The sequence below is a fragment of the Pipistrellus kuhlii genome, unplaced genomic scaffold, assembly GCF_014108245.1.
Source record: "Pipistrellus kuhlii isolate mPipKuh1 unplaced genomic scaffold, mPipKuh1.p scaffold_m20_p_9, whole genome shotgun sequence".
NCBI classification, from domain to species: Eukaryota; Metazoa; Chordata; class Mammalia; order Chiroptera; family Vespertilionidae; genus Pipistrellus; species Pipistrellus kuhlii.
Genome location: NW_023425595.1, coordinates 35,692,458 through 35,706,817, shown reverse-complemented (window position 1 = coordinate 35,706,817; position 14,360 = coordinate 35,692,458). Strand labels below are relative to the sequence as shown.

Below are 14,360 nucleotides of genomic sequence, written 5' to 3'. Positions count from 1 at the left end.
ACAGTACAACACGTGAGATTGCAGAGAAGCTTCATGTATCACATACATGCATTGAAAATCACTTAAAACAACTTGGCTATGTTCAAAAACTCGATACATGGGTTCCTCGCGAACTGAAAGAATCAGAGTTAACGCAACGCATTAGCAGCTGCGATTTGCTAAAGAAACGTAATGAAAATGGTCCATTTTTAAAACGACTGATAACTGGCGATGAAAAATGGGTTGTTTACAACAATATCAAGCAGAAAAGATCGTGAAGCAGGCCAGGTGAACCAACTCAAACAACATCAAAAGCTGATATTCATCAAAAGAAGGTTTTGTTATCAGTTTGGTGGGATTACAAAGGAATTGTCTACTTTGAACTCTTACCACCCAACCGAACGATCAATTCTGATGTCTACATTGAACAAGTAACGAAATTAAACAATGCAGTTGAAGAAAAGCGGCCCGAATTGACAAATCGAAAAGGTGTTGTATTCCATCATGACAATGCAAGGCCACACACATCTTTGGTCACTCGGCAAAAATTAATGGAGCTTGGTTGGGATGTTTTGCCACATCCACCATATAGTCCTGACCTTGCACCATCTGATTACTTTTTGTTTCGATCTTTACAAAACTCCTTGAATGGTAAAAATTTCAATAATGATGATGATGTCAAATCGTACCTGATTCAGTTTTTTGCTAATAAAAACCAGAAGTTTTTTGAACGTGGGATTATGATGCTGCCTGAAAGATGGCAAGAGGTCATTGATCAAAATGGGCAATACATTACAGAATAAAGTTATTTAGTTCCATGAAAAAATTGTCTTTGATTTTCTTTAAAAAATCCGCAATTACTTAGCTGCCGACCCAATAATTAATAAATAATATCTTCTTGCAGAAACCGGTTTGGCTCAGTGGATAGAGCATCAGCCTGCAGACTGAAGGGCCCTGGGTTCGATTCTGGTCAAGGGCATGTACCGTGGTTGCAGGCACACCCCCAGTAGGGGGCGTGCAAGAGGCAGCTGATGGATGACTCTCTCTCATCGATGTTTTTAACTCTCTATCTCTCTCCCTTCTTCTCTATAAAAAATAAATAAAATAATATATAAAAAAAGAAAATAAATGCCAATATTTAAAAAATAAATAAAATAAATTATATTTTCTTATTTCCTGCTAAAATATACTCCATTAAAACCTTTGTAAAAAATGGCAGACTCCAAAAAGCTGTATGTTAAATACTGTGTGCAATGAACAAATCTTTTTTAGTAGTTTAGAGCAACCATTCTCCAACTGTGGTCTGTGGACCCTTTCCGGGTCCTTGAGTTCAACATTATTTTTGTAATACTAAGAGTTATTTACCTTATTCACGGCATTGACATTTGCACTGATGGCATAAAAGCTGATGGTGGGTACAATTGCTGGCACCTTTGCAAGAATCAGGGCAATGACAACCAAACTACACTATAGTCATTGTATTCTTTCTCTCCACCATACAGAGTTTTGTGTTTTTTGTTTTTTTTAAGCCAACTAACAATGCCTTCGATGAAGTATTTTATTTTGAAGTTTTTTAACAATGCCTTTTATTTTCATGAAAATAAAAATGACTAATTGTATTAAATCTCAGCTCTTGAGTGCATATCTTCCAATATTCTTTGTAATGAAATGGGAATTTTTACAAAGAACTTCTATATACTGAAGTATGACAGTTGCCTCAAGGAAAAGCATTTGTGTGACTGTTTTGAGTTGTGATCTCAACTAGCTGTTTTTTTCCATGAAATGTCATTTTTACTTAAAAGAACTGATTATTCATTTTGGGCATTTGGAAGACATTCCCAGAGTAAAGTGAGACTGCCACTTTAAGAAAAATAACTGACAGTATTTTTACCAATAATAAAATCCAGGCTTCTGAGCAAAATTTAGCATTTTTATTATTATTATTATTATTATTATTATTATTTAAATATATTTTATTGATATTTTACAGAGAGGAAGAGAGAGGGATAGAGAGTTAGAAAGATCGATGAGAGAGAATCATCCATCAGCTGCCTCTTGCACACTCCCTACTGGGGATGTGCCCACAACCAAGGTACATGCCCTTGACCGGAATCGAACATGGGACCTTTCAGTCTGCAGACCAATGCTCTATCCACTGAGCCAAACAGGAGCCAAAGAGGTTTTGGCATAAATTTAGAATTTTTTTTTTTAATATATATTTTATTGATTTTGTACAGAGAGGAAGGGAGAGAGATAGAGAGTTAGAAATATCGATGAGAGAGAGTCATCGATCAGCTGCTTCTTGCACACCCCCTACTGGGGATATGCCCGCAACCAAGGTACATGCCCTTGACCGGAATCGAACCCAGGACCTTTCAGTCCCCAAGCCGACGCTCTATCCATTGAGCCAAACCGGTTTCGGCTAAATTTAGAATTTTCAAAAACCTGCATCTACTTAAAGTCTACTTAAAGATTTTCCTGATGAAATCAGAGGTGCTGAATTAATAAATGTAATCTATTGATATTATACAATATGTCAACATTTAGAAAACTGTTTCAACAGTGAATGGATATTTTTCATATGTACTGAAATTCTTAAACATATGTGTATACCACAAGATGTATAAGAATATTCATAGCATTCTTATAGCAAAAACATGGAAACAAAACATTCAATGATTAAAGAATTGGCTAAATCAATATATTCATACAAGTGGAATACTAAACAACATAAAAATAAATATCCATACCCAACAATACAGACAATTCTCAGGAACACGCATGATACAAAAGACCACAATTTGAGTGAAAAATCAAGTTGCAAAAAAAACACTATATATAAGGAACAATTTTACTTAAATATAAAACAACCAAATCTAAACAGTATATCTTTTTTATTTTTTTCTTTATTAAGATATTACATATGTGTCCTTACTGCTCCATTGCTCCCCACTCCTCCCACTTATGCCCTCACCCCCTGTTGGTTAGGTTTATATGCATGCATATAAGCCTTTGGTTGATCTCTCCCTCTTACCCTCCCTCACCCTCCCCTGCCTTCCCTCTGAGGTATGATGGTCTGATTGATGTTTCTCTGACTCTGGATCTGTTTTCCTTCATCAGTTTATGTTGTTCGTTATATTCCATAAATGAGTGAGATCATGTGATATTTATCTTTCTCTGACTGGCTCATTTCGCTTAGCATAATGTTCTCCAGTTCCATCCATACTGTTGCAAATGGTAAGAATTCCTTCTTTTTACCGCAGCATAGTATAAACAGTATATTTTCAAGAATGCATAAGTGGTGGCCCTGGCAGGATATTTCTGTTAATTAGTGTTGCCCCCAGTATGCCAAGGTTGTGAATTCAATCCTGGTCAGGGCACATACAAGAATCAACCAATGAATGCATAAATAAGTAGAACAACAAATAGATGTTATTTTCTCTAAAAATCACTAAATATATTTTTAAAAAGAATGCATAAGTGGTAAAAATCTAAGAAATGATAAACACTAAATTAATAGTAGTTATCTCTGGAGAAAAAATGAAAAAAATGAGATCAGGGAAGGATACACAGGGGATAAATGTTTATTTAATGACTGCTCTTAACCAAAGAATAATTTTTCTTTATCAAGGTCATAATTATTTTCAATTGCCAGGCTTTAGGTCTGACATTCCTAGAGCAGTGAAAGAACAAAGAACATAGATCTGATTAGCAAGACTAATTGAACTAACTCCAGTGATCAAAGGGATCAGACAACAAAATAGACATGCCCTCTTGTCTGCTTTGAGAGAGAGAGAGAGAGAGAGAGAGAGAGAGAGGGAGAGAGAGGGAGAGAGGGAGAGGGAGAGAAGGAGAGAGGGAGAGAGGGAGAGAGGGAGAGAGGGAGAGAGGGAGAGAGGGAGAGAGGGAGAGAGGAGAGAGGGAGAGAGAGGGAGAGAGGGAGAGGGAGAGAAGGAGAGAGGGAGAGAGGGAGAGAGAGAGAGAACAAGAACGGTGAGGGCGGAGGTATAACTGCTACTTGGCAGGGAACACTATATTATCTAGAATCACTCTTTATTAATTTTGTGTGAATGAATAAATAAGTGAATATCAGCCATAAAAACATAAGAATAGTACGTAGATTTTGACATGCATAATTTTGGCGTTCTGTTTTTTTTTCAGGCTCTATCCAGTCTATCCACCAGCTGTTAAAAGCACCTTGCTCTGAAAAGTTAAAGATCTTTAAGAGCAAGAGTACACACCTATAATGAGTCAAAGATTTTTCTAGCTCTGCAACTAAAATATTTCAACCTTGAAGTACTTACTTTCATTGAGTCTCAGGAGGACAGTATAGGGATAATAAAATTATGCTCATAAAATTCTTCGAAATATTCACATAGGAGAAACATAATCTTATTATCTTCTAAGAATAATAAGGTATGGTGTAATTTGGTATATTCTTGAGATTAAACCACAGGAAATCAAAATTGCTCAAAACCCAATTTCACACACTGGTTCAGTTATCTATTGCTGAATAACACCACTTCAAAACTGTATGGCTTTAAAAAATAATTTATTACTAGTAGTATACAACTAATACTATACTCATTAATACTTATATAAGTATTTACATAACCTGTATTGGCAGGAATCCAGTATAAGTCATGAAATTAAGGAGTACAAGGAAAAGAAGGAAGACTGAAGACTTTAGAATAAATTGGATACATAATGGGCTACAACTACACATCCACCAGAAAGGCGAAAATTAAAAAGACTGACATCAAATGTTGGCCAGAATATGGCTCAAATGCTGTAAATGTAAAATAGTACAACCACTTTGGGAAAAGATCTGGCAGTTTTCTATTCTGTGACCCACTTATTCCAACCCTAGGTACTTACCCTATGAGAAATAAAAACAAATGTTCATAACAACTTTATTTATAACCAGAGGCCCAGTGCACAAAAATTCATGTACGAAGAGGGGTCCCTCAGCCTGGCCTGAGATCAGGGTCTATTGGGGCTTTCCTTCCCCGGGCTGCAGGCAGCTGGCCTGACTCCTGTTATTGCCACTGCTTGCCATCTGTGTAGCACTGCTCTCCCTCCCCTGCCACCAGCGGCCTCCCTCTGCAAGGGGCAGGCTGGGGTGCAATGGCTTGGCTGGCCTGGGCCTCCCTCTTTCTTTTCTGGGGGGGCGAGGCCAGCCCTTCAAGGAGCCTCTGCCTACCTGACCACCCCTAACCACTCTGCCTTTCTGCCTGATTGTTTGGTGGCAGGGTCAGCCTGGCGAGGTGCCCTCTGCCTACCTGATTTCCTGTAACCACTTGCCTGCCTACCTGATCACTCCTAACCCCTCTGCCTGCCTGCCTGATTGCCCCTAACCACTTGCTTGGGGGTGGGGCCAACCCTGCCAGGGGCTATCTGCCAACTTGATCTCCCCTAACCCCTGGCCTGTCTACCTGATCTTCCCTAACCACTTGTTTGCCTGCCTGATTGCCCCTAACTGCTGGTCTGCCTACCTGATCACCCCTAAACCCCCTGCCTGCTTGCCTGATTGCCCTTACCCTTTGCTTGGAAGCGGGGCCAGCAATGACTTCCAGTTGTTCAGCCTCCGGTCATTACTGGTCATTAAGACTCAGAGTTTTGCCGAGACCGGTTTGGCTCAGTGGATAGAGCGTCGGCTTGGGGACTGAAGGGTCCCGGGTTTGATTCCGGTCAAGGGCATGTACCTTGGTTGCGGGCACATCCCCAGTAGGGGGTGCGCAAGAGGCAGCTGACCGATGACTCTCTCTCATCGATGTTTCTAACTTGCTATCTCTCTCCCTTTCTCTCTGTACAAAATCAATAAAATATATTTTTTTACAAAAAAAGACTCAGAGTTTTTATATATTAGGATTGCCAAAACCCGAACACAGCCAGGTATTATCAACAGCAAAATAAACAAACTGTGGCATATTCATACAATGGAATACTATTCAACAATAGAAAGGAATCACTAATACATGAAATGACATAGATGAATCTCAAAAACATTATGCTGAGGAAAAAAGGCTTATACCGAATAGTTAATACTATATGACTCCACTTACATGCAGTTCTTGAATAGGCAAATCTAACCTATGGTGGTGGGAAAAAATCTGAACATTTTTGTCCCTGGGGACAAGGGGGAAAGTGGAGGCGGAGATTAACAGGGAGGGAGCATGAGGGACTTTCCTTTTTGATGGTGAAATTCCATATTTTGATAGGAATTTTGGTTACAGATGTATGCATTTCTCAGAATTCAGCAAATATACACTTAAGATTTGTCTATTATACTAAATATAAATTTTACATCAAAAGGGAAAAACAAATAATTGAACTTTAGGGGAAAGTATTCAAATGTCTGAAATTTACTTTGAAATGTATAAAAATAAATAAAGTGAAGTGCTAGATGGAGAGAGAAATAAATTAATAGATAGAAAAAGTGATAAAATAGATATAGTAAAATGTTAATTGTAGAATCCAGATAGTAATTATACAGTTATTGATTGCAAAATTCTTCCAATTTTGGTGTATGTGTGAAAATATTCACTTTTTCAAAAAGGGATTTTCATGCCACATTTAGAATTTCGCCTTTATCCCTCAGTCAATAGAAAGTCTTCAAAGGAAAACAGAAGAAGAACCTAATTCTATAATGAGTTATCAGTCAAGATTTAAAGAGCTTTCCACTGACTGAGAGAATGTAGGTAGCTACAAATGACAAAGGGAACAGTGCAAAAGTAATTAGGTGAAGGTTGTGTGGCACTAGACATTCCAAATATCCTTCCCACTAAGCATCTACCTAGCTTCCATAACCCCTATTAACCCATATTTAGAAATTAATAAACCTAAAAATGCTGGTATATTCACAATATATTCAAACATATAAAAGAGAAGGAAGAAATGAGAAGGAAAGGAAGATCATTAAGGTGAGGAGTCAAGTAAGAGACCTCCCCAAATAAAGGTTTAATCTCCCCAACCTACCCGCTCTGAAGCTCAGTGTTTGCTCTTAAGGCCTTGCAACTGACTGAATGAAGCCCAACCACATTTTTTAGAGTAATCTTTAGTTAAAATCAACTGACTGTAGATCTTAACCATTTGCAAAATACCTTCACAAAAGCATCTCTGGTCTTGCACTACAGTGGTAAGGAAAGAAAGACCCCTTTACCCTAAATCTAAATAAATCCCATAACAAAGGTCTAAAGAGTAAGGATTGCCAGAATCCACATGGTCTCGGAGTTGTTTTCTGAAAATATACAAACATATTCTCTACCAAAAGTTAATAAAGGAATATTTTCTATAAATTTGACTTGGGATCCTTTTTCATTTTTTGCCCAAATGATTTTCCTCTGGCTTGTTTTGACACCATGTGTGTTTTTCATGGGTGTCTTGGATTCTGGCAACAGAGAGGAATTGACAGGACTACTCCAACCATGAAGACAGAAGATAAGCAGTCCCGACAGAGATGGAAGATACTGACGATGCCTTGCCATAATAGCAGTCAGCAGCTGTGTATCACTGCAGGATGCCCAGGACCAAACCAGAGAAGGTTGGACCTGCATTACCACCATTTGTCCACCATCCAGAACTGAAATATCATTGCTGACATGTACACATAAGGAACTATTTGACATTGAAATTGGGTCTCAAAAGAACTGTTGGCCCAGAAAGAAACTCACTACAGACTGATTCATATGACTTTCAGCATAACAATCATAGCTTGTTTCATTTTTTATTCTTATAAGTATATTTCCAATAAGACATTATCTCACTCATCTGGGGGAAATGGTGAACAACATAGACTGATGAACAAGCACAGACCCAGACCTAAGGAGCCATGGGTCAGACTACTGGACCTCAAAGGGAAGGTGAGGATAAAAGGGAAGGGAGAGATCAACCAAAGGACTTTATGTGCACACATATGAGCCTAACAAGTGGTCAAGGACAATAGGGGGGTGAGGCATGAATGGGGAGGGGTGAAGGATTGGAATGGGGGATTGAGGACAAATATATGATACCTTAATAATTAAAAATAAAATAAAATAAAAATCACCAAAAAAAATTTTTAATTAAAAAAAAAAGAGTAAGGGTTGCCCTAATTTTCTTCTGCCCAATTCCTGTGAATAAGTTGGGAAGAGGGGCAGCAAATCTGTGAAAAGGGACAGCATCTACCTAGCTTCTATAATCCCTATAAACCCATAATTAGAAATTAAAAAAATAAAATTTAGCCCTAGCCAGTTTGGCTCAGTTGATAGAGTACTGGCCCACAGGCTGATTGATGAATCTCTGTCACACCAATGTTTCTCTCTCTGTCTCTCTCCCTCCCTTCTACTTTCTAAAAATCAATGGAAAAATATCCTCAGATGAGGATTAACAATTTTTTTTTTAATTTTAGCTTTATGATAAATAAACCCTCCTTCATGATATGCCAATTCTTAGACATGTTTCTCTCAAATATATTTTTAGTAATGTCCTTGAAAATAGGAAATGCCTAGTTGAACTTATCTGTTTATATTATACAACTATTGGCTTGTTAGCTACCTTTAATAGAGAGACAGTCTTCACATAGTTTTGTATTCTGAGTCAATGACCAAAAAGGTGTTCAACAAGTACTTGCTGAAAAAGAAAACATTCAGAAAAAAAAATTTCACTAGGTAATTCTCCTCAAAGACCATAATTAAAGCATAGAATTCATTTCCATTTCCCTTTAAGTAATATTTCTTCCCTGAAACCAATAGCACCTGAAATTCCACTTCTTATAGACTGTATGTCTTGGTAGAAAGAGCTGTCAGACCTATATTTGAATACACTTTCTGCCATTTATAGCTTATGATGATGCGGAGCAGGTTTCTTAACTTCTCTAAGACTTGGTGTCCTCATCTAAAAAATGGGTATAACACCACCTACTTATAACCTACTAAGAATATTTTAAGGATTAGAAATGCACACACACAGTCTTCACTTTACAAGGTTCTAAAATGCACATATTTCAGTTACCACAGTATATTAACAGTGAGTAATTACAGTACTACAAATGTTGTGACCAGCTCTTCAGTCCTCAAATCACTATGTAAATAATTGAAGCACATCACCATCAGCGATTAACCAAGTCACTTCTTTTGAATTCTGTTGGTGAATTTGACAAGATAAACTATAAAGGAACAACAAATAGGCTATTGGAGGACTTCTGATGAGCAACAATAAAAGCCAGCACACATTGGAATATTTTCAAAGTTCTGAGAGAAAATACTATGACAATTCACCAAGGCAAAGAAAAACATACTCATTCCATATCACGAGTTATAAGACAAGAGAGCATGCACTGTTCAAATTCCTCTTGATAAGTTCTTTTACAAAAAAAACCCCTCATTTTAATTCTCATTATTTTAAACTTAGTATACTAAATAAATATTTATTTTTTATTTCTCTATATATTTATAATCAATAAAAAAGGTTTACAATATTTGACATCTTTATTTATTTTATTGAAAGTATTACAGATGTCTTCCATTTTCACCCTTTTGCTCCCCCACACCTGGCTCCCACCTTACCCCCCTGTCCTTCCCCTGTCTATTGTCTGTGTCCATGGACTATGCATATAAGTTCTTTGATTAATCTCTTCTCACCCTCTCTTCCTACCTCCTTCTGAGATCTGTTACGACAATCTGTTCCATGCTTCCATATCTATAGTCCTATTTTGTTTGTCAGTTTATTTTGTTGTTTAACAACAGTTTTAAAGGTCACAGAACAATCATAAATTTTCCCATTAGATTTGCCAGTTTTAACTTGCGTGGTCATTTATGTAGCCCCGCACTACATTGCAAAGTGAAGACTGCCTATACCTATAACTTTTGGCACAGCAAGGTGCTTATTATTTCACAACTAAAGAGAAACCCTCTGCCTTTCCCCTGGTCCTTATAATCTGCTCAAACAGAAAACAAATTTGAATTGAACTTGGCTGATGTTAAGAAGATAGCTTTTGAGAACCGTTGCCATATCTGAACATGCAATTCCCCCGACTCATCTTTGTGTTATCCAAAATACACACACCCCAATCCTGAAAGATAGGCTTCTTAAACACTTACTCAGTCTGCCCTCTGTGTTAGTATACTATTTTACGCTTGTCCTCATCCTTTATATGTGGGGACAAAACAATGAATGTGACAGAAGTAATATGGTATAGAAGCTCTAGAGTCAGATCTCAACTTGAATACTGCCTCTACACCACTTTTGCAACCTTAGATAAATTACTTCTTAGAGTTTCAATTTCTTAATCTGTGAAATTAGGATAATAATACCTTCTTTTTGGAATTGCGGCAAAGTTCAAAAGAGGTAACATATATGAAGTGCTTAGAAAAGTGTGGTATATAGGAGACACTTAGATAGAATTATTATCACCATTATTATCATATCTAATAAAAGAATAATATGCAAATTGACCATTTCTAACACACAAGATGACTGCCCCCATGTGGTCAAAGACCCTGCCCCCATGTGGACACAAGATGACCATCAGAAGATGGCCAGCAGGGGAGGGCAGCTGGGAGGGACCAGGCCTGCAAGAGAGGGCAGTTGGGGGCGATCAAGCCTGCGGGGGAGGGCAGTTAGGGGTGACCAAGCTGGCAAAGAAGGGAAGTTGGGGATGACTGGGCCTGTAGGGAAGGGCAACTGGGGGGGGACCCAAGCCAGCAGGGGAGAGCAGTTAGGGGGGACAAGGCCTGCAGGGGAGGGCAGTTAGGGGTGACTAAGCCTGCAGAGGAGGGTAGTTAGGGGTAAACAGGCTGGCAGGGGAGCAGTTAAGCATCAATCAGGCTGGCAGGGGAGTGGTTAGGGATGATTAGGCTGGCAGGAAGAAGCTATTAGGGGCAAACAGGAAGGCAGGAAGGCGAGCAGTTGGGAACCAGCAGTTCTGGATTGTCCAACTTCCCGTTTGATCGGGCCTAAACTGGCAGTTGAACATCCCTTGAGGGGTCCCAGATTGGAGAGGGTGCAGGCTGGGCTGAAGGACACCTGCGCCTCCCCTCCCTGCACAAATTTCGTGCACCTGGCCTCTAGTCCTTAATATTTCTATCATTAATGTAAATATTAAAATAAAGATAAAGTTGTATTTCTTTTAAAAATATCATTACTAATCAGTATATTTTTCAAATATCAAATTCTCTTACTCCAACACATGATACATACCCGCCACTTAACCTCAACTTCCTCAAGATCATTTTTTCTCCCAAGGCACATGTGCAAAGGGTGACCAACATCATTCTCTTCTTGCAAACCTTAATTCCTATGTCAAAACCCTCTCTGCAATCTGCTCAGAGTTTTCTCTTCTGAGGAAACCAAGAACTAAGGCCATTTCCCATTTCCCAGAGCTATCTGCCAGAACTGTAGTATCTTGCTCTCTCATAGCTCACATGACTTAACTGTCAGTTTTCTCTTTTGATTCCAACCCTTGGTTCTAAACTGAGAGTCATTATTACCTATATTTGCCCATAAAGATGCAAAGAACCTAAAGGCCAACTAAAACCAACTCCTTTTCTCAACTAAACAATTTCACCTAAAACATTCACATGAGTTAGTGGAGGGAGCAATGTCTGTTTTAAACACTTTCAGTGACAGAAAGCCTTCTACCTTACAAGGCAACCCATTCCAAGATCCTATCTTTAGATAAACAGTTGCCTTAGGTTGAAGCAAAATCTCTCCCCTTACAGTAGTTCCCACTCACAGGTGCCAATTCCACATTACAAGGAGATACAGAAAGCTTAATGCGCTCTATGACAGCTCATCCAACATTTGAAGACCCTTGAGTTTCTCTTCCATTTCCAGTTCAGGAAGCACGGTTTTATGTCCCTTCCCTCGTGGGCCTCCTCTGGACCAGGTATGGGCTTGCCAACATGATCTAACAACAAATCGGTAGAGCCCTTCCCTTGCCAACATTTAAATTGCTAAGCACTTACACTGCAAAGAATTCCTTTGCCCATATTCTTTCGCTATGAAGTAAAAAAATATTAATTTAAACCAGCAGTTCAGGAAAGTTCTCAGCCTAAATCGTGGTATAACGGGAATGGCACTAAGTCCTGGAAACAGCAGCAAGAGTTCTCTTTTCCTCACTTTCTTCCTTTTGTTCTTTCTTTCTTCCTCTCTCTTTCTTTCTCTCTCTCTCTCTCTTTTTTTTAAACTTAGCCAATGACTGGGAACAGAATTAAGTAGAACGAGCTGGCATGAAACCCTTGCCTCTCTCTTCTACAAGCCAAACACACATGCCTGGGAGAAAGAAGCACCCAACAATGGGGAAGGTTAGCTAAACAGACATTGCTTGGTGTCCTGAGAGAAAGGGAATCGAATGAAAAGAAGGAAGTAATAGCCAAAATACATTCTCTGTACCTAGCCAGAAGCAGGTGACTTGAAGAAGTATCAAACGGAGTGCTCTCAAAACATGGCCAAAGTATAAACAACAGAAAAATTAGTGGCAGATTATTCCGGTGGTGCTCTCCTAGCCTGGCAGGGCACACCACACACACACACACCACACACACACACACACACACACACACACACACACACACACACAGAAAAGCCCGAGGGGCCCGTGGTGCCCGCCTGTCGGGGGCAGCAGCCCAAGGACTCTGCTGCCCCCGCGTCCTGGGAAAGTGCGATCGGGGGAGACAGTGTCCCCGGGTGACCTCTGACCCCTAGGCTGTGGGACGGGAGGCGGGGTGGCAGCGGCGTGGTCCCCTGTGCTCCCGGGAGCCTGGCACCGGCAGGAAGGTACAGCCTAGCTCTGCCTTCTGCTTCTGGGGCGAGGAGACAGTCGGACAGTCGTCCTCCGGGGGCAGAGGAGCTCTGGCGCCTGAAGATATCCTAGGTGGCAGGGCACGGGGGCGGGGGGCGGGGGGCGGAGACCTGGCCCTGGAAAACCGTTTGCTGGAGGGGATCGAAGAGGTCTAATATTAACAGAGAGAGGAGAGCAAAGCCTTTGGGGTTCTCGCGTATGGGGGAGGGGAGGGCAAAGGAGGATCTGTTCCCCTCTCCCCGGCCCCGACGGCGGCGGCGGCGGCCACCGTGGGAGCAGGTGTCGCCCCCACCCCCTCGCCCGCCCGGACCCCCGCACTCCTCGGCGACACACTGGCTCCCAGTCCTCCCTCTTCATCCGCAGCTTTCTCCGTTCCTGCCCCGGCCCGGGCTCCCACTTCAGCCCCCGGGGTCGGGCCTGCTGCCGCCCCGGCGGCCAGGTCCGCCCTCAGCCTTCCTCAAACGGCGTCTCCCCCTCAGCCCCGCGTCCGCTCCCCGCCCGCCTCACGCGGGGCCGCACTCACAGAACTCCGCCATGTACCAGGTCACCGCGTAGTTCTCCTCGCACCAGTCCAGCGTGGAGGTCGTGAGGCCCCAGTAGCCCTGACGGTCCACGGCCGGAGCCATCACGCGCGCCGCCGCCGCCGCCCCGGCGCTCCGCTCGCTGCCCTCCGGCTCCCCGGACTCCCAGGCCCGCTCCCGCCCCGCTCGCGCGCTCCCCGAGCCCCGCCCTCCTCTCCGGGGGACGGGGCCCGGCGCCGTCACTCACACGGCCCCGCGGGGAGGCCACGCCCCCTGGCGCGGCGGAGACGCCCCGCCCCGCCCCGCCAGCGCCAGAACCCCAGCCCGAGGGGCGGGGCCAGGCGCCGTCACTCACACTGCCCCGCGGGGAGGCCCCGCCCCGCCCCGCCCCTCCAGCGCCAGAACCCCTGCCCGAGGGCGCCACCGCGGTGAGCTTGCCTTCTCCTTCCCCAGGAAAGGGTGTGATCGCGAAAGGCAGGTGGCGGGGACTGGGACAGCCTGCCCCGCCTCGACACGCCCTTGGCTGTAGGTTCGAGGTTCCTCAAATCCTGGAGGCGGTTTTTTGTCAGGGTATGTCAGAACCTCCATCTGTGTGTGTGTGTGTGTGTGTGTGTGTGCGGTTTGATTTAATTGGGACGGGGGTGGGAAGAAGCCTTCAGCCAAGCCCTGGCTTGATGAAACCTGTGCAGAAACGCACCTCAGTATCTATCTCCCTGTGGCCGCAGGCCTGAAAGGAGCCCAGAAACAGAACACTCCTAGCACCCGAGGTTCCGAGGAAATACACTGACTTTTTTCCGCTGAAGGTATATAAGCAAGTGTCTCTAGGAAAACAAAGGGGAAGGGCAACAACAACCCTGGGCTTTTAAAATAAATAAAATAAAATAAAATAAAATAAAATAAAATAAATAAAATAAAATAAAATAAAATAAAATAAAATAATAATAAAATAAAATAAAATAAATAAAATAATAAAATAAAATAAATAAAATAAAATAAAATAATAAAATAAAATAATAAAATAAAATAAAATAAAATAAAATAATAAAATAAAATAAAATAATAAAATAAAATAATAATAA

At 41.5% G+C, this 14,360-nt stretch overlaps 1 protein-coding gene across 5 annotated transcripts in view; it reads right to left on the bottom strand.

The window, feature by feature from the left end:
- ACER3 (alkaline ceramidase 3) overlaps positions 1–13,479 on the bottom strand; it is a 71,133-nt gene extending 57,654 nt beyond the window's left edge. For 2 of the 5 annotated variants that reach the window (XM_045578038.1, XM_036428556.2), the window contains exon 1: positions 13,284–13,478. In XM_045578038.1, coding sequence (XP_045433994.1) covers positions 13,284–13,386 — 103 coding nt within the window. In that variant the 5' untranslated portion in view covers positions 13,387–13,478. Of the gene's footprint in view, positions 1–69; positions 77–13,283 lie in introns of those variants that run through there. The other 3 variants (XM_036428557.2, XM_036428555.2, XM_045578039.1) reach the window with 3 other exon arrangements.
- Between the last annotated feature and the right edge of the window lie 881 nt (positions 13,480–14,360).